This window comes from Lampris incognitus, chromosome 5 (assembly GCF_029633865.1).
Source record: "Lampris incognitus isolate fLamInc1 chromosome 5, fLamInc1.hap2, whole genome shotgun sequence".
Lineage (NCBI taxonomy): Eukaryota > Metazoa > Chordata > Actinopteri > Lampriformes > Lampridae > Lampris > Lampris incognitus.
This window is the reverse complement of record NC_079215.1, coordinates 51442532-51467531: the sequence shown is the minus strand read 5'-3', so window position 1 is coordinate 51467531 and position 25000 is coordinate 51442532. Positions and strand designations below refer to the sequence as shown.

The following is a 25000-nucleotide window of genomic DNA, read 5'->3' as shown; positions in this document are numbered from 1 at the left end:
AGAGATAGACAGACAGAGAGAGAGAGAGAGACAGAGAGAGAGAGAGAGAGAGAGAGAGAGAGAGAGAGAGAGAGAGAGAGAGAGAGAGAGAGAGAGAGAGAGAGAGAGAGAGAAATAGCTGGAGAAGGCAGAGGGTAAGATAGAGAGAGACAGAAAAGCAGACCCCGGTGACTCAGAAGGGGATGCTGAGTAAAGCCTGTGACTTTATTGGAAGTGGCAGCAGATGTCACTCTTGCAGCTAAGCCCCGCCCACCACTGGTTCCCTCTGCAGAGGCAATCACCGAATAGTCCTGTCAGTCAGGCCCATCCAAAAGCCAGCTCGCTACTCCCCCGAAAAATCCACTCCCCGCCTGGTTTAAGTGAAAGATCATCAATAGCAAAGCATGGAAGAGAAAACCTATGTCATCTGTTAATAATCCTTCGCAAGGCGGGACTTAACTTCCCTCAAAACTACCCTGATCATCCCACCCAACTGAACCTCATTGTTTAGTGCATTTATTTCTCACCGTGGCTCAAACAAACATAGCACGTAAAAAAAAAAAACAATGAGCCGTGGCCCAAACTGGGTCGCGAGCCTATTTCTGGCAAGAGCATGTCGAAAATACTGAGCCCATTGTCTCAGGCCGAGACCAGGTTTTACTTAATTTTCTCAGCTGAAAAGATTTTTAACCGCCTGTCATTGACCGAAAATAGTTCTCTGGCATCCAAAACGTTCAGCAGAACCGTTGGAGTATTCTCCACAGTAAAGACGATATTGCCCTTGGCTATTTATCAAACAAAAATCTACATTTTGCACGATTCTTCACGCCTCCTTCCCTGCCTAAATCAAAATCTGCTTCTTGCAGACTATCAGTAAAAAACACAAATATGTAAATTTGTGATTAAGTTTCAAAAGAAATTTCCTGGTAGACCCAAACTACATTACAGCTCTAACATACTTATGATCTGCTGTTGCAATTGGGAATCCCACATCAAAATAAAACTATTTTCCCTTCGTCTCTATATCACTCTTCTCTCCCTACCCACTTACTTACTGTCTGTGCTCCATTTTGATCATGCATCTCCTGTCTCTCTGCACCCCCGGCGATCATCCACCTTTCGTAGAATCTCTATTTGCTAATATCAAATACCCTCTCCTACTTCTTATTTCTGGTAACATATCACTAACTTTCTTGCATCTACATCCCCACCCCACCCACCACACTTCAAGTCCACATTACTGGCCACAGTACCTTGGTGAGGCTGCGGGCTGCGCTGTCCTTTCCCCCGGGGGTGAGGTTCCTGAGCTGGACGTCCAGCAGTTCCACCAGCTGGGCCATGGCTCGCACTGTGGACGTCACATCGCCGGGATGCAGCAGGCCCTTGGTCTGCTCAGCCAGCTCCCGGGCCACGATGGCTGCTGTCTCACCCGAGCGGAGCTGGAGGAGGGGGTACAGAGAGAGAGACACAAGGTAGGTTAAAAGGGAAGATAGGGGGGGTGTCCGGGTAGCATAGCGGTCTCTATTCCGTTGCCTACCAACACGGGATCGCCTGTGTTACCTCCGGCTTGGTCGGGTGTCCCAACAGACACAATTGGCCGTGTTTGCGGGCGGGAAGTCGGACATATAGGTATTTGTCCTGGTCACTGCACTAGCGCCTCTTCTGGTTGGTCGGGGCACCCCCCAGATCGGCAGAGAGGGGGTGGAGCAGCGATTGGGATGGCTCAAAAAGAGCGGGGTAATTGGCCAGATACAATTGGGGACAAAAAGGGGGAAAAATTGGGGGGGGGGGTAGGGGGCACCCCTGTGGTTCACCAGGTGGAGCACGTACCACATGAGGCTGAGTCCTTACTGCAGTGGCCTGGGTTCGAATTCAGCCCGGGCCCTTTGCTGCATGTCATCCCCTCTCTCTCCCCTTGCCTTTCCTTTCCTCTCCTTTTTTTTTTTTGTTGTTGATTTTTTCCCCCCTTTTTTCTTCCATTTGTATCCAGCCAATTACCCTACTCTTCTGAGCTGTCCCAGTTGCTGCTCCACCCCCTCTGTTGATCCAGGGAGGGCTGCAAACTACCACATGCCTCCTCCAGTACATGTGGAGTCACCAGCCGCTTCTTTTCACCGGACAGTGAGGAGTTTCGCCAGGGGGATGTAGCGCATGGGAGGATCACGCTATTCCCCCCAGTTCCCCCTCCCCCAGAACAGGCACCCCAACTGACCAGAGGAGGTGCTAGTGCAGCGATTAGGACACATACCCAAAACCGGCTTCCTACCTGCAGACACGGCCAATTGTGTCTGTAGGGACGCCCGACACAGCCAGAAGCAACATGGAGATTCGATCCGGCAATCCCCGTGTTGGTAGGCAATGGGATAGACTGCCACACTACCTGGATGCCTTCCCCTGCCTTTCCTGTCTCTCTCTCTCTACTATCACTATCCAATAAAGGCGGAGAATGCCCCCCCCCCCAAAATAAAGGACGATAAATGAAAATTAATCAGTGGAAAAGGGTGAGAAAAGATTGTTTGGCGAGAAAAACAAAAAAACAAAAACAAAAAACATGGGTGAAGGGAGAGATAGTTAGAGAGGATGAGAACGAGAAGACGAGAGTGAGAGTCAGAGTCAGAGATACATAGATTGATCGATACATCGATAGAGAGAGAGAAAGAGGGAGGGAGATTAAAAGAGGAGTGGAAACCATGAATGAGGGGAGGGACGGAGATGAAAGAGGCCAAAAAGGCAATAATAAATAGGCATTGTTATTAATAAACGAGTGTGTAGGTTGTTTTGGAGCGAGAGATGTCACAGATAGCAAAGCAGGCAGCCTGGATGTCTTAAATCTCTCCCTGTGGTCAGTGTGTGTCCTCATGTGTCTGGTGTTCAACCGCCCTAAGTTCTCCCACACAACTCCCCTTCTCATGTCCCTACACTGGCTCCCAGTAGCTGCTCGTATCCAGTTTAAGACTCTGGTGCTAGCCTACAGGGCAGTGAAAGGAACAGCTCCTTCCTATCTCCAGGCCAGGTCAAGCCCTACACCCCCGCCCGACCACTTCGCTCTGCTGCCTCGGGACGCCTGGTTGCCCCGTCGCTCAGAGGCCCCTGCTGCCGATCGACCCCGGTCACGGCTCTTTCGGCGCAGTTTGAAAACTCACCTCTTTAAGAACTACTACCCTGTTACTTGTTCTTAGCACTTATTGTAGTCACTCATTAAATAAAAAAAAAACCCCTTTCTTGCACTTTTACTTTAGCACTGGTTTTGCTCTTAGATGCTTGTTTAGATGCACTTATGAACTCTGATGACTAGTAGTTCTCCTGATTTCCAACGTTAAATGCACTTATTGTAAGTCACTTTGGATAAAAGCGTCGGCTAAATGACTGTAATGTAATGTAATGTAATGTAATGTAATGTGTGACAAACTGCCCCTGGACCATATCCATAATGGATAGCCTCACACTGCAGCCCAGTGGAGGCCAAGCTGGCCCGCAGCTGCATTCACACTCACTTTCTGCATGATGTGGTTGACCCAGGGCGACGTACAGTTGCTGAGGTCAGGACCCCGGGGACTCCAGTAGCCCAGCTGGGCCACGCACATGTACGTGGCCACGCCTGCAAGACAGACACAACAAACAGGCTGAGACAGAGCTGACATTCAGCAGCAGACACCGAGACTGTAGAGGTGCTCAGGGGTTGTGTGGTGGGTATGCCTGCAGATATGTGTGTGTCTGTGTGTGTGTGCTCCTGATCTTTACAAACACAAAAAGAAATCGAGGGAAAAAAAAAGCCCAGGAATGAGTTTATGGCAATATGTTTGGATGTGTACAGCTACACCTTTATATGTGTCACGCCAGCATGCATTTGTGCGCGTTGTGTGTGCGCATGCTAAGTGTGTTTGTGTGTGTTTGTCTATCCCATGGAGCACATTTATTCAGACAAAGGGTAAGGTTTCATACCAGGATGAACAGTGGACTCACGCCCCATTGAATAAAGGCCAGGAGACCAACATAACAAATTCAAGGCTGGAGCAAGAACATTTATATCTAAATCTAGGTCCCATAAGTGCCGTGTGTGTGTGTGTGTGTGTGTGTGTGTGTTGTGAATATGCATGGCTTTTTATCGTTTTAATGAGTTGCTCTGGAGGCCTCCCGTTCACCGCTGCGTGCACGTCAGGCCACATGAAATGACTGTCTCGTGAATCACTGCAAAAACGGTCTGTTCAGCATAACAGTCGGCACGGCTAAGGTTGTTTCCACATGACAGGGACTCGACCTCGCACAAAAGGACATGCAGCAGATGATAATGCATCCTGAAATAAACGAATGAAATATCTGCTCTGCACAGCATAAGCTCACATGGTATGGAGGAAAAAAATTTTGGAAGAGAAAGAATCAAGCAAACCACACAGAAACAAAGAAAGAAGCAAGATAACAGAGAAACTAAACGGGAAGTGTGAGCCTGCCTTACCCAGACGTCTTACCTAATGTGCCTACGGGGCATGGCTGCTTGGCAGTGTGGCCCTGCTGGGTGCGGGGCCAGGACACGTCTGCCGCTACCCTGGGACTGCAGAAGTCCTGGGAGGGCTGGACAGGGGGCTGAGGGGCTTGTGGAAGGGGCTTAACTGGTGGAGACCGTCCCCCAACCTTCTTGTTGGTGTCAGGAATCTGGTTGGTGTCAGAGGACGAGCCGCCCGGGGGGACCAAGGCGGACTGGCGGACTGTGGTGGTGGTCCGGTAACGTTGGCCTGGGGAAGTGGTGAGGGGAAGTCGTGGGGTGGTAAAGTAGGGGGGAGAACGGGTGGTGGTGGTGGTGCGGCTGGTCGAGGAGGAACTTCCACCACCTCCTGCCCGGTTAGGAGGGCCCACAGGTTGACGGTAGTCTAGAGAGAAGAAGAGGAAGAGGAAGATGAGTGGAAGGAGGGTTAACATCTAAATGAGGATAATGGTGTACTTCATGAGTCAAAGGTCACGGTTTGGCCAACGGGACCGACCTTCAAGTTGATTCTGGGTTGCTGAACTGTTAGATGTAATGGACAGTTAGTGCAGCCTTGATGGACTTCATGACGTGTAGCAAACCTCATCAGACATCAGCAAAATCCAGTAAGGGGTAGAAATGAGATAAGGATAAAAAGGGGAGTTGTTCTCCTTTTCTTCATTTTTTTTTTTTTTTGCTTTGGATTTTTATCCCCCCAATTGTACCTGGCCTATGATCCGGGGAGGGCTGCAGACCACCACATGCTCCCTCTGACACATGTGGAGTCACCAGCTGCTTCTTTTCACCTGACAGTGAGGAGTTTCGCCAGGGGGACGTAGCGCATGGGAGGATCACGCTATTCCCCCCAGTTCCCCCTCCCCCCCGAACAGGCACCCCAACTGACCAGAGAAGGTGCTAGCTAGTGCAGCGACCAGGACACATACCCACATCTGGCTTCCCACCCGCAGACATGACCGATTGTGTCAGTAGGGATGCCCAACCAAGCCGGAGGTAACACAGGGATTCGAACCAGTGATCCCCATGTTGGTAGGCGACGGACTAGACCGCCACGCTACCCGGACGCCCCCTTCTTCATTTCTATTTGTTTTGTGAAATTATTGTATTTTCATCTCAGTGCACACTTGGTTCTTCATCAGGATGGTACCAAGTGATGTCACTAACAGCGCTTCTTATCAGTGCTACAGGTCGCATAAACACACAGAAGTAATTTTCCACAGCTGGTGATACAATCAGCTAAGAGAGGTCACGCATTTTACCAGAGACTGATAGGATGATGACTGATATGATGACTTTCTACAGGAAAACTGTCAGCTTTAAAGTTTTTGCCAGACAATAACTGCAATGCTTCCAGGCTGTTAGCTACTCTACATGTTCTGGTACAGCGGCTTTCAATCTTGTTGTACACAAGGTACACCAACGGGCACGCCAAAATCACAATTCACACCTGTATTCATATCCGTGCAAAATAGCCTCTATAACACTTGTTATCTATCACTCTTATTGCTCTGTAAATATTTATTTTTATTTACTAATGCCAAATAAAATGTGCCACACAACTATATTGGTCATGAAATATCTATTAACAAAATAATTCAAGAATTCATTTGAAACTCTGTAAAATCACATTAACGCAGCAACACACCCATTTAAACCAGGCAGGTCACAAAATTAAAAATGAGGTAGTGGAACTGAAAGGAGGGGGAGACAGAAAAGTGTGTGTGTGTGTGTGTGTGTGCAGCAGTGAAACGAGTCGGTGCCGGGCCCCAACGCAAGATGCAAAAGTGGGCCCCGACCTGCCCGTCACAATTAGACATAACAAACGTCATGTCGGTAGCGACTGAAAGAAGCGAAACACACCGCTTTAAAACGACCAGCAACAGCGAAACGCTCTGCACAGGTTGACGCCTAAATGAAATGATTGCTCGGAAAACAGACCGCCGCGCTATAGAAGACGATCCATAATAGCAAGGCCAAGATAGCGACAGACTAGCCTACTTAACAAAATCTGGTGTCGGAGCGAGTGCCATAATAGATGAAAACGTAATCGGTGACAGCACACCCGCATATAGACATTATTCACATCTGCACACAGGCCCTATAAACACAAAACACATGTGTGTTGGTTATAAGTCAGATAAATAATAAATAAGTTCTACTTACATCATAGGGCTTTTCACTGTGTGAAAAGGTTTTGTGAAAAGGTTTCGGGCTTTTCACTGTGTGAATTCATCTATTCTACTGCATAGTACACAGTAGTGTAGAGATCACACAATACAACTACGCTTGGGCACACTGCACAATTACGGTGCAGTGCACAACTATTACTGCACGCAATTATGGACATGCTATATTTCCTAATTTTTGGACCTATCATTTACTGTAGACACAGTGCTCGAAATCTTTGACTCAATAGTGGGGAGATAAAGAGGGATCCATGTGTACGGGCCCCAATGCATCTGCATTACCTGCATATATGGTAGTTTCACTGCTGTGTGTATATGTGTGTGTGTGTGTGTGTGTGTGGGAGGGGGGGGTAGAGCTGGCCTGAGAAGGCGGCATCCCTGGTCGTGCAAGATGTAATCACTCTTTATTAACCATGCTAGGAAGAAAAAGATGCACCGAGCGTTTTTTGCCTACTTCCAAGCTAGTGAGATACATGTGCCTGTCAGTGCTCGCCAATTTTTTTAACCCTTAGTATGTCACACTCTTAATAATTCCCACCATCCGGCAACTGCACGAACGGCCGAAAACTGGGGTTCGCTTTGACGGATAGTTTTTTGAAATACATTTTTTTTTTTATGGTATAGAATTTGACTCTGTATTGGGAAATGAGTGCATTCGAAGTACTGATATAGTGAATTTAAAAAATCATTATTAAATTTTTGTATAGCCAAGTTGCATATTGCATTAATGATGTATGGTTGTCACAAAACCCCATGGCACACCTTGAAATGTCGTGGCACACCTGGACATGTCATGGCACACCGGGATATGTCGCGGCACACCTGGATGTGTCGCAGCACACCTGGACATGTCGCAAGACATCGTTTGGGAACCACTGTTCTATTAGGGACACCAGGGATGGTTGTAACACGTTTTGTCTCAGCACCTATAACTCATATAACTTTTATTTTAGAGTTCTCGAATTTTGACACAAAGTACCCTTAATTGTCTACTACAAATAGCAATGATTCCAACTTCTCCAACTATATCACAGGATTTATTAATTGATGTCAAATACTAGGAGTTCCGCTGTTACAACCTGCCCCACTACCGGGGTAAGTTGTAACATAAGAGTGAAGAATTAAAAATTGAGACCACATCACAAAATATGCATCTAAATAAGTTTATTGCGCATGTGCCAACACTTCAACATCTTCCTATGCTTCACCAAGAACAAAAAGAAGTCACCACTGACTTTTAAATCACCTGATGTACTCCACTGTAAGTTGACAAGCAAACTTCCAGAACTAAAAGAAAGTAAAAATATTACCTGAATACATACTCATAAAAAAACTGATACAAACGCTGATAACCAATTTGTATTTCAGTCTAACACGCTAGTCTGCACCTGTCAGATGCTCAGTAGGCCTACCTCACATGGACTGAGTCCAAAATACAAGTCAGCTGCCTGAGTTAAGTAACCAGTCAGTCAGCACATCCTCTTGCTCCACATTGAAGACTTTTTGACAGCTGGAACCACACTGAGCAGCTGTCATGATCCTTGCTCTCTGAGGTTTTGTAATTTCTTGCAGTATCTGCTCAATGTCACATGGCAGATAGAGTATTCATTGGCGAGGGACCTTTGCTTTCTTTCCCTGCCTCGTCTCATCTGATGCAGATCCGATGCAGTATGTGTGCAGGCACACCCCATCAGCTTTTCTTTACCCACTGTCTTGGCATGCAGAAAAAAGGAGTAGGACAGAGAATATGTGTTAAGGGTTAGTTGTAACACTTTTTTAAAAGGTGTTACAACCATTCCCACCCGTCTGCCATTGTTTAGCTAGCTGCAGCAGCATGGTGGTTTGAAATTAGCATCGATGAAATGCCTCACATTTTACCTAAGGGACTACTCTGTAACCGAGTACAAGTTACATAATTCTAACGAGCGCCCGTCTATCCCTCAAAATTCTCACCAACTTCTACCACTGCACCATAGAGAGCATCCTGACCAGCTGCATCTCAGTGTGGTACGGCAACAAGCTCTGCAGCGGGTCGTCAAGGCGGCTCAACATATCACCGGTACCCAGCTCCCAGCCATAAAAGACATTTATCTCAAACGCTGCCTTCGAAGGGGTCTCAGCATCAGCAGAGATCCCACCCACCCCAACCATGGACTGTTCTCCCCCCTGCGCTCTGGGAGGCGCTACAGGAGCCTCAGAGCCTGCACTACCAGGTCCCAAAAACAGATTCTTTCCCCAAGCTGTTGCCCCCCTGAACCTGGCTACCCACTGAATGTCTGTAGATATTTTTAAATATTTTGTACTCTTGCTCTTTTTTAACTTATTTTTAGCTTTTGGTCTTTAGGTGTGTATATCTTATACTGTGGTTGCTGTGTTTGTCTGTGTCTGTCGTGCACTGTTTGGTGAAGCCGCAGCCCTCATTTCATTTTTAACATGTGCCTGCACATTGTTTTTAATGGCAATAAATTGAATTTAATTGAACTGAATTGAATCAGTACTCATCAAAACATAGACTTAGTCCAAAGAAAATTACTTTGTTGCCTGAGAAAACCAGCGATTTCGCTGTAAAATCTGCACACTTCTTCACAAAGCTATGCGATTTCACGTGCAAGGTCGGGAAGGAAGTGGTCGTACATGAAATTGATCACACGATCCTTAGGTCATCCCTTCTTGGTGAAAGTGGTGCTGTTGCAACCATGCCTTTGTTACAGCCATCCCTACACATTATTCAGTCTGCTGCTGTTGTGCGTATTATGATGACGTCTTTTTGTTACCAACAATAAAAACAGTCTATTCAATATGACCGTGTTGTTCATATTTGACAGTTACCAGTGACAGTCGTCATTTTTAAAGAATTTGTGTTTTCTCAAGATCAGTGGGTTGTGTGGCATCTTCTCATCATCAGTATTGCGATCCCCAAACACAACGTATCCCCCCGTGTCTGTGCCTCTGCTCTGTCAGTGAATATCAGCATGCATTAGCAAATATTAGCATGCAAATCGGCAATTCTGTTTTACAGCCTGCGCGACTGTGTCGTCAGTCACCTGCCTAAGATGTCGTCTCGTTCCCTGAACTCGGCATCCACATCCCAGAACGACTCACAGCCCTGTTTCTTCCACGTCCTTCCACGCCGACTCTATAAGAATGTGTTCTGCCAAACCTTAGATCCTCTTACCGAAGGTTAAATTTGAGTAACGGGATTTTAAAAAAAAGTGTGTGAACATAACAGAGGTAAATGAACACAGAAGAAGCACAACACCTCTGAGCCACCAGTGGTGCGAGTGTGAATTAGCCCAGCAGAGGCTGACACACGAGCCTTCATTTGCACAACATTAAATAACCTTGATGGGGAGCAGTTCATGTTCCTGAGGACTGTTTCCATCTGTTTGGGCGCGCGACGCTTTGCCGGGCATTTCGCCTGTCTTGCAGGGAAATTCACGACCCCGAGAAGCGTGTGAAACACTCCCGTCGACAACAAATGCACTTAGGGAAGCTAAGTAGAAGGTTATGTACTAACGGGGGAGAAAATGTGCACATCACGAGTGAAAACAAAGGAAAAATTAAAATGGCGAGAGTGTGAAATCCCTAACAGCCACCTCCTGTAGGCCCAACCGGTGGTCTGTGTCTTATGAATTTAGTACAATGCTATTGGCCCATCCAACGGGATTAGTACACAGTGGTGTCCTCTGCTCCCTAACGTGGCGTAAGAGAACATCCTCTTGGTGTCATGCATGATTCATTGCAACATGACATCACATTGGGTGGAAAGGCTGCTTAAATGCATATGGGACACTCTTCTATTGTCAATATTTCATTGTAAAATGGCTCAATTATTCACATCGCCCCTGTTTAAAGGACAGAAATAAAGAATGGATGTGTTGGATGTGAGTGAGAGAGGTTGTGTGTGTGTGTGTGTGTGTGTGTAGGGCTGCAGTGTGTCCCTTTTTTGTGAACCTGCATCGTCTTTTATCAGCAAACGTCCCGCTGCTTGATTTTAGACTGCATATGGAACAAATCAATATTATATTAGCGGAACAGGAAGTTAGTGGAACATAGCAAAGCAGGTGTCTGTTATATTTCTACCCACTTTCCCTCTAAATTGTTCGCCAGCAAGTCTCCAATTTCTCGCCTCTAATTATCGCTTTGGAAGTCATTAAGTGAGATACACGTGTGGAGAAGCGTTTCGGAATATCCATCCATCCATTAGCCGAACCGCTTTATCCTACGCGGGGTTGCGAGGATGCTGGAGCCTATCCCAGCAGTCATTGGGCGGCAGGTGTGGAGACATCCTGGACAGGCCGCCAGATTATCATAGGGCCCACACACACACATATTCACACTTAGGGACGATTTAGTATGGCCGATTCACCCGACCTACATGTCTTTGGACTGTGGGAGGAAACCGGAGCCCCCAGAGGAAACCCACGCAGACACGGGGAGAATATGCAAACTCCACACAGAGGACGACCCGGGATGGCCCACCAGGGTTGGACTACCCCCGGGGCCGAACCCAGGACCTTCTTGCTGTGAGGCGACCATGCTAACCACTGCACCACCCATTTTGGAATATGTTGAATTAAAATATAGCTTTATTGGTACATTGGGTCAATTTTTGTAAACTGAAAACCTTATCCGTACTCCTCTTTCACTTTTGCAAAGGGCCTAATGAAATGACTTTTCAGTTTTTCTAAAAATTTTAATTTTTATTCCCAACCTGAGATTTTTCCCTTAAAATTTTCAGGTTTCACCAACTTATAAGCGCTGCCGATATTTCTACACTTGCAATGGAAAGGGATCGGATTCAAAATATTTGGAGCCCGGGGAAGGGGGGGGAATCTAGGCAAAGTATCTGCAAAATGGCAAATCCTTATCTTCAGGAGCAGGGCCAGCCCAGTATCAACAAAAATATGACAGCAGATGACAAACAAACACACACACACACACAGAGCTTTTAAGACTCAGCGATGTTGAGAAGTGAGATTTTGAAGATGGTATTGTGTAAATATGCTGCTTTGTTCATAAACAGCAGTGGCACATTAAAGCATGCGCTGCTGCTGGTTTGAGTGTGATGAATCAGATTGTGTAGTTTACAGTTGACTGTTGCACCCTCGTCACTCAAAACCAAACCTAAATGTCTATTGCGACGTGTCTACTTGAGCATAATATCAGACACGCATTCGCCTTGGTGTGCCAATCAATAATATTGATGGACAATGGCGGGACATCATGTTCTCATTATTTCATTAAAAACAAAAAGCTGTGTGGATTTTCTGATGCACATAAATGTCGTGCAACCCAGGTGCAGCTCAGCTATCAACATATTTTCAATGGGGTTGAATAAGTTTGTTTCTTTGCATGGTGAAACTACGTGAAATAATGGATGGCTCCCGTTCCTCCCAGGACACCTCTGCCTTCACGTAACGTTAAATATTACCCTGCATTCGAGCCCTGATTATAGTTTTAACGCAGGTCCCGCGAGCCAATGTGTGATTTCTGGAAAACGGACCTCCCCTCCATCTGGTTGAGCGATGGCCCCGTTGCATTCCATCCTTTCTGGACATTCTGTTCCGTTCCCACCCTCGGAACTCAGCGGAGTGTTTCCCAACCAAAACCCTGCTGCTCCCATTCCGGAATTACACCCACTCTGCCTCCATGCATTCTCCATGGAATGTCCCCATCAATCATACGTGGCAGCAGCGGCCCAGGGACTCCCCGTCAAGCTGTGTGTGTGTGTGTGTGTGTGTGTGTGTGTCCGAGAGTAGTAAGGGTGTGTCTATGTCAGCTAAAACAGGAAGATCCATTAGAGGCCCTACCACAACAATGGAGAAGTAGCTTGCCACAGAGTTCTTGTTTGCTTGCTTGTTATCCGAGTGCGGGGCATGTATAGCAGGAGGCGGCAGCTTGGGGGTGAAGCGAGACAAAACAACACGAACGTGACAGACACGGGGCAAGAGCACCGCACAACTGTCATCACCCTCCCTTCCTCTCTCTGTGTTTGTCATCCTCATTACGGTTTATTTGTTTTAATATGGTAATTTCCCAGATCGGCTGATGGAGCCTGGTCTGTTGTGTGCCCCTGCCCAGAGCTACACCAGAAGAGGAAGCACTGAGGGCGGTCTGACAGGACGTGGAAGCGGGGCAGGCTGGATATGTTGGATATATGTATTTTTTGTAAGTTTTGTAGTTTTTTTTGTCATTTGGATATATGTGTTCTTGTAGCTTGGATGTGTGTTTTTGTTGTTGTGTTGCATGTGTTGCACGGCTGTGGGCAGGGGGGAAACGACACAAATAAACGTTCCCGGTTTCTGATTTCCATCTCGGCATTTAGACTCTCTCCCCCGCTCGACTTCTGTATCTCCAGTTTACCGGCTTTCTTTCTCCTTTGACCCGTTCTGCTTGTTCTCCCGTACGTGTAGTGGGAGGGACAGCAAGGCTCGTGAGGCGATGAATTAAACAGCGGTTAATCAGGGCCGGCCTGAGTCAGGATGGAATAAAAGGTGCAGCACCCATACGAACATGACATAACAGCCTTATGAAAGATTGATGAGGAGGAGAGGCCTTGCAGGCTGACACATCTCCATGAGGGCACTTTAGCAGGCTTAAGCAGATGCTCTGTATGAAGACCTGAGGATGTCATCTCACCTAAAGACTGTTCCCCTTTAACGGGGGTTGAAGACAATCGAGGAAGCAGGCTCGCAAGGATGAATAAAACCATGCGAGAGAGCGCCCTCATAAAGGTCGTCTCCCAGGCACATGCCCTAAGCAATCAGTCTTTGCGTGACTTTTGCGATGCATAAATCTCTAATAAAAGGTAGCCTTGTTATCGCAAAATAGGCTGATATAAAGCTTTTATTGGTCAATGTAAATCTCATAAGTCCTGGCTTTATAAGTATTTCCTTGCTGCACAAAGTTCTTCAAATGTGTGACACCGTGTTCAAGTTGGATGCAAGGTTAAGGTAACTTGTGCCATTACATCTACTGAAACCATATTTAAAGGAAGATTTGAAATAGTTTTGCAGACTTTCCACCAAGCACACACACACACACACACAAATATATATATATATATATATATATATATATATATATACTTTTTTTTATAAAATGACGGTCTTGTTCTCTGAATTGTTGCCGGTGGAGCGAGTGATTATCTTAAATGATCTTAAATGTGCTCATACAGTATCTGGGTGGATATCTGGTATAATGGATGTTGTGCTCTCCATATATTTTTTGTCTTAAATTTACACTTTCTATAATTGCTTTCAGTGTCGGTAAATCTCATAATGTGTACATTGTATGTATTTCAATTAGTTCCTGTTCAAATCCTCGTGATATTTTGCGTACCGTCCCAAGAACATCAAATACCACATACGTAGTGAAGCAACCCCCATAGAACTGGACAGGGCCTTTTGTTTTTGCTCCTTTTAGAGATGCAACCCTCTGCACACCCTGCTTGTACATCTGCTTCAGTGCCTTTTTTCTGCTCATGGTATCAGTTTTGCACGTGTCTGTTAAGCATGCTATATACATTTTAGCACCTCAGCAGCCATGTGTGCTAATGTGGGCTGGGTGTAAAAGGGTGAGACCTGGATTGCTATAATATAAGCATACGGCTGCAAGGAAAGACTTAAACCGCTGCCTACTCTAACCTCACTTTCACCACATGTTATGCTCCTCTATCTTACTTTGTTCCTTTCCAAAGGCCTGATGGAAGTCAAACGCCCATGGAACAATGGCACGCTGGCTATAAACTGCTTCCGAGAGTTGTCTATCCGCTGCCACTTCACCGAGTCCCCAGAGACCCAGTAAGTCGGCCCGAGACAGTGGCGAAGGATCACGTGACACGCAGAAGAGACGCGTGTGAGGGATTATTATGTGTGCTGCGTGGGGATCGGGCGGTGTGCCGCTAAGACCATCTCTATCTCGACTCCGTTGCCTAGATTGCCCCTGTTACTTCCCACTTTAGCATAATAAACAGGATTGTAAATCTACCATAGAGATGCATTGTACAGGGATGGGGGGAAGCTTTCCCCTGGTAATATTCCCACAAAGGCACCCACCAGATATAGACACTGGGGGAGAGGGGGAGAGAGAGAGGGGGAGAGGGAGAAAGAGAGAGGGAGAGAGAGCTAAACGGAGAGAGGGAAAGAGAGAGGTAGAGAGCGAGAGAGACAGAGAGAGAGAGGGGGGGGAGAGGGAGAGGGAGAGAGAGAGGGAGAGAGAGAGGGAAAGAGAGAGGGAGAGAGAGAGGGAAAGAGAGAGGGAGAGAGATATTGAAAATGAAAAAAAGTTTCATAAAAAATTGCAAGTATAGTCGAGTGCTTTTTGAAATATGTAGGGCGATTTTCCCACTTTCTTCAAAGTGTTCTCCAGAATCATTGCCGCCTTGCTTTAAACACACACACACATACACACACACACACACGCACAAACCTGAATGGTGAGAAACGACAGAGCTGAAGGAGTAATAGCAGGGCGGTAATCTGCCTGGAAGACACAAAGCTGTCTAGACTGGATAGGAGAAGAGACACGCAAAATGGCTGCAGACTACGATAACACACTTGTCCCTATGGCTGGCATCAGCCCACAAAGTTACACAAACACACATAGGTGCACACACACACACAATCACACGTACGCATGAATTCACAGACACCCACCAGAATACACACACACACACAGAGCTGGTGGCGAGGAGCGCCGGCGTGCTGATAAGACAGAATGAACCACTTCAAAGCGACGATACTAAGAGATAGAAAACAACCTGAACTAATATGGCCTCCCCAAAAATGGCTGTCGGGGACCACCAAATTCCACAGCGAGCGCTTTGCGTGGAGAAACACTGCCGCGCAAATCTGCTGGCTTGCCACTTGTGTAACCGTGCCATCCCTTCGTAATGGTTGGACTCACCTGCAGCAACTCTGGCAATTACACGCCGCTTCTTCGTCAAGGAGAGTCCCCGCGTTCAAAGCAAGACTCTGATGGAAATGCTTCAAGTGTTGGTTTCTTCAAATGAAGTAAAATATGAGGCGTTCACACTGCCAGTGTATTCTTATGCTGTGACAGGAACGCCAACACCCCCACTGTGCAACCCCCCGACCCACACTGACCCGGCGAGCACCGGAGCACCCCTCGTCCCAGACCTCGATGCTTAGCCAAACTGTGATGGGGGTGTTGTAATAAAGCCCACGGCTTCCAGCAGGTGGCCCCACGCTTAGTTAGAAGTCAGCTGTTTTAAGATTTATCACTAAAGGATGGCTCATCATCCAGGAGGCCAGGAGTGCAACCGATGTGCTGCTCTGTCCCCTGCTCCCCTGTTCCCCTTTAAAGTCGTGTACATCAAAATGAACCACAGGGGTGACAAGTCCCAATAATCCCCCCTCTCCCCTGTATTGACTCCTTACTGTTGTAATAAAGGTTTCCTATCCCGTCTGCTGCCCTTGCTAGGCCAGCCTCCTCCACTTGGCAGCAGACAGGCTGCGTCAAGCCAACAACCCCCCCACCCCCACCCAAAACACACACACACACACACACACACACACACACACCATCACTACTACTACTACTACACACACCACCCACAACTGCCACTACACACACACACACACATACACACCACCATCACTATTACTACTACTACACACACCACCCACCACTGCCACCACACACACACACACACACACACACACCACCATCACTATTACTACCACTACACACACACACACACACACACACACACACCACCCAACCCCTGCCACTACACACACACACACACACACACATACATACCACCCACCACTGCCACTACACACACACACCACCACCGTCACTACACACAAACACCACCATCACTACTACTACTACACACACACACACACACACACACACCACCCAACCCCTGCCACTACACACACACACACACACACACACATACATACCACCCACCACTGCCACTACACACACAAACACACACCACCACCGTCACTACACACAAACACCACCATCACTACTACTACTACTACTACTACTACACACACACCACCACTGTCACTATACACACACACACATACACACACACCACCACCACCGCAGCCGCCACTACACACACACACACACACACACCACCACCACCACAGCTGCCACTACACACACACACACACCACCCATCACTGTCACCACACACACACGCACGCACGCACGCACGCACGCACACACACACACACACACACACACACACACACACACACACACACCACCACCACCACAGCTGCCACTACACACACACACACACCACCCATCACTGTCACCACACACACACGCACGCACGCACGCACGCACGCACACACACACACACACACACACACACACAGAAAGAGGGCACAGTGCAGACCAATCACTACTGACGAAGTGCGAGGGAAGGACAGGATCATCCAAGTCTCTCAAGCAGAGTTCAGTCACTGCTGAATCTATACCTCTCTCATCTGTGTCAGGGCAGGGAAAATGGAGGGAGAGGGATGGACAGAAAGGCAGTAGGAGGGAGAGACGTGTGCAAAAGCAGATAAGAGACAGGCGAAGTGGGAAGGATAAATAAAGTAGGTTAAAAGAGATGGATGAGGGAAAGGGAGGAAGCGAGATTGAGAGGGAAAGACATGAGGGGAGCTAGAGAGAGGGAGAGAATTTTGTTCAATTAAGTAAATCTGCCTTCATGTTGACAGGCCGAGGCATTTCAGCTGGTGTAAACAGCTCCGGTTCATCAAGGGCTTCACACACACACACACACACACACACACACACACACACACACACACACACACACACACACGCACAGTGCACACACACATGCACACCGCACACACACGCTGCACACACACACACACACACACGCACAGTGCACACACACATGCACACCGCACACACTGCACACACACACCTACACACTCTTGCAGACTGCGACTAGCACTCACATCCCAGGAAGGAGAAGTTCAGACTCGGCTGCCCTGCAGGCTAATTCATGTCACCTCTCATCAGAGGAGGCAAGCGTGCCTATTGTTACACCATCACACAGGGATGCAACTGTAGTTTCTCTATCATGAGTCCCACAAGCACGCACACACACACACACACACACACACACACACACACACACACACACACACTCACACACACTAGCAGACTCTCATTATGCTTAATTATGCTGCTTAAGTCATCGAACATTTTGAGATTGGCAGAGTTAATCATAACAATATTGCTCTAATAGTTATCTAACAGGAGTCAGTGATTATCTTTTAAGTGCTACTGACTGCTCGTCATCCCAATTAAAAGGCTTACTTCAACCTTTTAATTGCATCATGGGACACGTGGGCTTGAAATCAGTGCATAGTGTGCCTTTTCATGTTACCATAGCCCTATACTTTAACATGTACATGGACTCGAGCTGACTTTTTTTTTTCCAATGGCAAAGTCACCACAATAAACTGGTAACAGGGCCACGAGTGTTACGACAGCTTAAAAACACATCATGTCAAACGTTGCCTGTGATTCCTATAACGCCCATGAACACAAGACCAAACCTCGATAGCAGCCATTATGTAACGCAGCAAACCCACACAACAGCCTCCCAGTATGCATTACAGTCATGTAGGCCGGCCACCCATACACACACAACCCTCCAGTGGTTTGTTCACTCGTCCCCCATCGCTCTCTCTCACGTTCTCTCTCTCGCCCTCACTCACTCACTCGCTCACTCTCTCTCTCTCGCCCTCACTCACTCACTCACTCTCCCCCTAACTTTCTCACTCTCTCTCTCACGTTCTCGCTCACTCACTCTCTCTCCATCACTCACTTATTCACTCACTCTCCCCCTAACTTTCTCACTCTAACTCTCTCTCTCTCTCCCTCACTCACTCTCTCTCCCTCCCTCACTCACTTATTCACTCTCTCTCCCCCTCACTCACTCACTCACTTTCTCTCTCCCCCCTCCCTCTCTCTCTCTCTCTCTCTCTCTCTCTCACTCACTTATTCACTCACTCTCCCCCTAACTTTCTCACTCTAACTCTCTCTCTCTCTCCCTCACTCACTCTCTCTCCCTCCCTCACTCACTTATTCACTCTCTCTCCCCCTCACTCACTCACTTTCTCCCCCCCCCTCTCTCTCTCTAATGCACTCTCTCTCTTTCAGCTCTGCAAAAAAGACAAGCCACCAAGTTAATCAACTAAGGTGACGACTTCAGCCGTACCAGCGTGACGGTGTAAACACAGGGCCAGCAGGAAACCGTCCACTTCACCCAGTCTCGCCGCACGTTCAAGTGTATGTTTCTGTTGAGACGTACTCAGCACTCCAATGTGGCCGGCGGACGACCTTCTCTGAGACGCAACCCTCCCCATCGCAACGTACAAGTCAGGCTGTTTAACTAGAAGAACTGACCCAACTTGTAGTTTTCACACCATGTTCTTCTGTCGTACATAATCACTTATATGTAAAAGTGACTCAGAATACGTAAAAGTCCATTGTAGGTTGAATTTTTTTCTCTTTTTTTTACATATCTTTATTTATCTTTTAGAGTCAGCAGTATTGTTCAGGAATATAGTTCATTGTAGAAACACACACACACACACACACATTCTCGAAAACTGGTAACCTGAAAACCTTATCTGTACTCCCCTTTCACTTTTGCAAAGGGCCTAATGAAATGACTTCTTAGTTTTTCCAAAATTTTTATTTTTATTCCCAATCTGAGATTTTTTTCTTTAAATTTCACAACCGATTCCAGCACTACCAATATTCCTATGCTTGCAATGGAAAGGAAACAGAGTCAAAATATTTGGGGGGGGGGGGTTCTGAATCTAGGCAAAACATCTGCAGAATAGCAGATCCTTATCTTCAGGAGCAGAGCCAACCTAGTATCAACAAAAATACGACTGCAGATCACACACACACACACACACACACACACAGAGTGACATGTCGGCGTGTGACAAGCCAGCAGCTTTCTGCAGGGCCGGTCTAATAAGTGATGTGGAGAAACACGGAGCTTAATCCAACTATTAAATCTTGTTATTCTGTCCAATCTGGCCCGGACACTTCCTGGCACTTCTTGGCTCCGTCGCTTGATTGCAATTTGGTGCAATGAAAGGGAGGGAGGGAGGGAGGGGGGGGAGCCGACGAGAGGTCAACACAATACATACTTTGTGCTTCACTTCCTTCGGAAATTGTGATTTCATCAATTAAGAGTTCAAACGAGATTTTTTTTTCTACATTACGTAGAATTGAAGTATATTGGCTCATAAATTTCTCCTGAATTATTCAAATTAGCGACAGGCGGCGTATAGGACCTCTAATTTACTAGCTAAACTGGGGAAAAAGACTTCGCATGCAGCACACCCATCCAAGTACAAACACGGATTTGAGGTTGTGCGTTTGAAGACAGCTACGGTGGGTTTTATCTGATTACTTTAATAAACACTGTCGTTGCTCGACGGGGCAAAAAAATACCTGACATGGATCCTCGAAAAACTTTCATAATTATGCAGAGAGGGAACTCTTTTTTTTTTTCTTCGCTTCTTCTTCTTCTTCATGACAGTTTCAATCTACCGGCTTCCTCCTGCTGCACATGCAATCAAACTGCCTCAACCGAGACCAGACAGATATTACGGGCTACGAGTGCGTGAATGATGGGGGGACTGCAGGGCAAACTTAAGAAGAGTTGGGGGTGCATGGAGGGTTGCACCGAAGAGCAAGAGAGAAAACAGAAAAAAAAAACAACAAAAAAAAAACAATGAGCGATAGAGATGGGGGGGGGGTGCAGGGAGAAAAAAAAACTCAAAAGAAAGATGAGGCAGCGTGAACACATCTTGATCTATTCCGCGTATACGCCCAATTTGCCACCCCACCCCGACTACCCGCAGATGCAGATAACATGAATAATTTTGTGACTTTGTTGGGGGGAAAACTTTGCAAAAAAGAAAAGAAAAAAAAGTGTGGCAAAGCAGCCTGGAGGTGATAAATTATTCAAGTGTTTCATCATAATATGCAAGTGAGTAGACATGATGAAACAACCCCATAAACAGTAAAGAGGGAGAGAGGGAGGAATTCAAGGCGGGTGGTGGTGGTGGTGGGGGTGACTTTGTCTCTGACTTTACGGAGTCGGTCGTACACTTTGCCTCCATAACGTATACGTCGAAGGCTGCGCGATGACATCGCTTTTTCATAAGTTGAGAGACAAAGGGGGGACGCGCGGCGGTGAGGAGAGATATTAAGCGGGGGAGCAAAGGCAGACGGAGAGAAAAAAAACACCCAAAACAAATGAGGGAGGCGCAAAAAGAAAGGGAGACGGTGCATCTGGATAAAGGGATATATTGAGGATCCTGCTGGCTTGTGTGTGTGTGTGTGTGTGTGTGTGTGTGTGTGTGTGTCTCGAGAGGGAAAAGAAAGAGGCGGAGGAGGGACAGGAAATAGACAACAAGCGGTGTCAGACATAAAGGAAGCATGAAAAGCCCTCGCATCGGAAACATGAAATGTGAACAGGCAGCTGTACTTTCACTGCAATTATCACGGGGAGAGGACGATGCATCTGAGAAACTTTGTCTTCACCACAAACTGCACCGACACCTAGACGGAGGAAAATTAACATGGAAACCTGACAGTGGATCCATTTGTCTGAGGTGGACTGGGCTCGCTTCTCTGCGGTGATGTTAACATGTTAATCTGTCAAGCAACACCATCTGATGCTGTCACATCACACAAACGAGCCATCCGTGTGTGTGTGTGTGTGTGTGTGTGTGTGTGTGTGTGTGTGTGTGTACACGGGTATGTGTGGGTAAATGGTAAAGGGACTGCGTTTATACAATGCTTTTCTAGCCTGCCGACCACTCAGAGTGCTTTACAGCGTACGCCTCACATTCACCCATTCAAACAGACACACATTCATACACTGATGGTGGAGGCTGCCGTGCGAGGCGCCAACCTGCTCATCAGGAGCCGTTAAGGGTTCGGTGTCTTGCTCAAGGACACTTCCACACGCTCTCTTGGAGGAGCCGGGGATCGAACCAGCGGCCTTCCGATTACTAGGCGACCCGCTCTACCGCCTGAGCCACGCCGCCCCTAGTCAGAAATCAGAATCAGAAACACTTTGTCGTTTTAGCAGTGCAACAAAAAGACAAAAACACATATCCAAAGACTACAAGAACTACAAGAACACATATCCAAACTAACACATACATCTAAACCAAAAAAAAAAAAAAATCACTGTCCAGGAGAACGAACATTAGCCAGGATGACTGTCGGAACTGCCGGTCTGCATGGGCTAGCAGTTAGCTTAGCCTGCCCCGCTTCCAAGTCCTGTCAGACTGCCCTCGGTGTTTCCTCTTCGGGCGCAGCTCCAGTCAGGGCTGTGGCCCTTGTGCCCACAGGACACGGCAGATCAAGCTCCCTCAGCTGATCCAACGCCAGCTCTCCCAGCCAGACACCTTCGACACACCTCCCCGCACTCCACATGACGACACTAAAAACACAGTCAAGGCTAGGGCGAGGCGAGGCCGCCGCCAGACCGCCCTCAGTGTTATCGGAACTGCCGGTCTGCATGGACTAGCAGTTAGCTTAGCCTGCCCCGCTTCCGTGTCCTGTCAGACCACCCTCGGTGTTACCTCTTTGGGCACAGCTCCAGGCAGGGCCGTGGTCCCTGGGCCCACAGGACGCTGCAGACCAAGCTCTCCCAGCCGATCCAGTGCCAGCTCTCCCAGCCATCAAACGAAGACAAATTTTGATGCAGATGTGGAAAAGACACTGCATGGACGGTACTGGGTGAGGCCACCGCAAACGTGAATTTGCACCGTCATCTTCCCACACCGAAAGCAGAAAGAACACAGTACACAGTAGTACACAGTAGGTGGTGTGCACACATCCATGTATAGGTTAATGTAAAGAATGAAGAATATATTTCAACAAGTGCCGCTGAGTGGCAGCTGCCTCCTTCTGCACCATTATTTGCTTTTCTTAGCCAGTCAGACAGACACAACATGGACCATCTCACTCTGAAGCCCATTTCCTGCAGTAGTTTGGATCTGTAGAAGCAGATTCTAAAATGGGCCAAACCAAAAGCAGAAGCCAGTAGTAAACCACGTCATAGATGGAGCGCATCCCAGTTTTTCTTGACTTGCTCTCTTGCACCAACCAAGGTTAAAATAGAAAACCTTCAGACAGTACTATTGAGTTCAAATCCAATTCTCATGCTATTGTGCGCCAAATCACCCATTTCTCTTCCATATTTTCTAAATCTATTTTCTTATCCAATAAAGCTACATTAAAATAAACCTAAACAAGAAGAGGCTATGTCTTATTGCATAGTAAAGATGATGAACTGCGCTGCACACAAACGAGCTCGGAAGAAGCAAAGCAGGGGCTTTCTTATGATGTTTGGGTTCGGCTGCAATGGGAGATGGACTGAAAAATCTCCAATGCACTGACCTATTTCCCTTCTTCTTCTTCTTTTTTCTCAGAAAGAGAAAATCATGCAGCTGAGGTAGTTAATTTATTCCTTGTCTTCATTGAGTAAGTGGAAAAGGAGTGCAGGAGAGCGGGTCAGCGTCATCGATTCCATGTATTTATCTCTCCCTGGTCAGCAGTCTGGCTTGTTGCTGTGCCTCTGGAAGTCGTTCTCTACATATAATCCTCATTGATCTCCTCTTTAAAGCCTCCCGAGACATCAAATGCTCCATTATAGGCGGAATCAAACTCTCACGCATACACCTCATAGACGCTGGAACAAACCCATGAGTACATTCGCATGCTGCACATGTGCATACAACAGCACAACCACACCTACACACTCACACACACACACAAAATTTGTCTCCCTTTTTACACACATACCGATCTGATCGGTGGAAACCAAGTTTAATGCTACTTCTCCCTGTAATTTCTTGTGCTGCTTCTTCTAACAGCACGTATGAGCCTGTTTTAATTCAGACATCATTTAATAAGACACAGTTAGATGGTCTTGACCACTCCATAGAAAGGTGTTAAAAGGCAATTATATTGGGCAAATAGCCCTTCAGGCTCCAGGGGCCAAAGCCCTTCCATTCGGTAATGGGGGTAGGGGTAAGCCTTGCCTTCACACCAGAGCTGAGAGAGGCCAACTCTGGGTCAGACACCCCCCCCACCACCACCACCACCCCTTCCTCCATCCTCCCCTCTTGGGTCCATTCATTGTGTAATGCGTCATCATTTTGTCAGCGGCTGGGGACACTGAAGAGGGACTGGTCAGGAAAAGAAACGTGGCATTTACACTACACATGCCGGGGGTCACTGTAGCGCAGCTGTAGATAATCCCCTGAAGGATGAACATTTTACTGCCTTATGGCTCCATGGTGAGCTGTTCTGAAGTTATCTGAGACAGGTTCAGGCTGACCCCCCCCCCCCCACACACACACACACTCATTTTCAGCAATGCAGACAAAACAAAGACGTACGTAAGCTAATTGGTGCTTTTCTTGTTCTGTTTTTTTTTTTATCTCAAATGATCTTGATTAACTTAATGCTGCTGAAAGATTAGGGCTGCTTATTTTAGTAGTAATTAAAGTTCAACCAGAATATATAGAAGTATTGTAAACACAAGCCTCTATTTCCAATTAGATTTTTTCCCCCAAAATCCAATGCAATTATTTCCAGCAAGGCAAAACTGGTCAGATCAACATTTCTTATGAGTCCTCATTGTAATGTGATGTGGTTAAGAAGGAAGAAAGAGAATTTCTTCTAGAAGAAAGCAAAAATGGGGTGTTGGTAGGGGGTGGGAGCGATGAGGAGGGGGATGAAGGAAGAGGCCTACCGTTGTTACCGAAGTCCAGCAAGTACTTGACCACGTGGTAGTTATTCCACACGTACAGCAGGTTGTCTCTGGGGTTGTAATCCACCGCCGCGATGTACTGGTAAGAGTTGGGGAACGGGATGCTGAGCGACGTCTCCTTGCTCTTATCAGTGTTGTACATGTAGTCGATTTTGTTGCCCGTCCCCTCGTTGTCGTCGTCCTCATACACGGTCTTCACCACGTACAGGACGCCGCAGATCATGAAAGCGTTGGAGGCCGTGCGCTTATCATAGCTGGTGTCCCAGGAGCCCTCGATGCGCAGGGTGTAAGGGTTGAGCTGGCTCACCACGATGCGCCCGTTGTTCTGCTCCGTGGCGTAGATCACCCACAGGCCGTTCTCATCCACTGCCAGGTCAATGTCCGACTTGCCGCCCCAGCGGTACGGTGAGGTGTCGTGGTAGTTTGCGTTGGCGATGATGGCCTCGCCGCTCTTGATGCGCGTGCGCAGGTCAAACTTGACAATGTTGCGGGTGCGCTCCTTGTTAAAGAACAGTGCGC

At 47.3% G+C, this 25000-nt stretch overlaps 1 protein-coding gene across 1 annotated transcript in view; it reads right to left on the bottom strand.

The window, feature by feature from the left end:
- adgrl3.1 (adhesion G protein-coupled receptor L3.1) overlaps positions 1–25000 on the bottom strand; it is a 174089-nt gene that overhangs the window by 50430 nt on the left and 98659 nt on the right. The window contains exons 5-8 of the mRNA XM_056280549.1: positions 24464–24994; positions 4446–4844; positions 3474–3577; positions 1233–1418 (exon numbers count right to left, since the gene is read on the bottom strand). Coding sequence (XP_056136524.1) covers positions 1233–1418; positions 3474–3577; positions 4446–4844; positions 24464–24994 — 1220 coding nt within the window. The remainder of the gene's footprint in view (positions 1–1232; positions 1419–3473; positions 3578–4445; positions 4845–24463; positions 24995–25000) is intronic.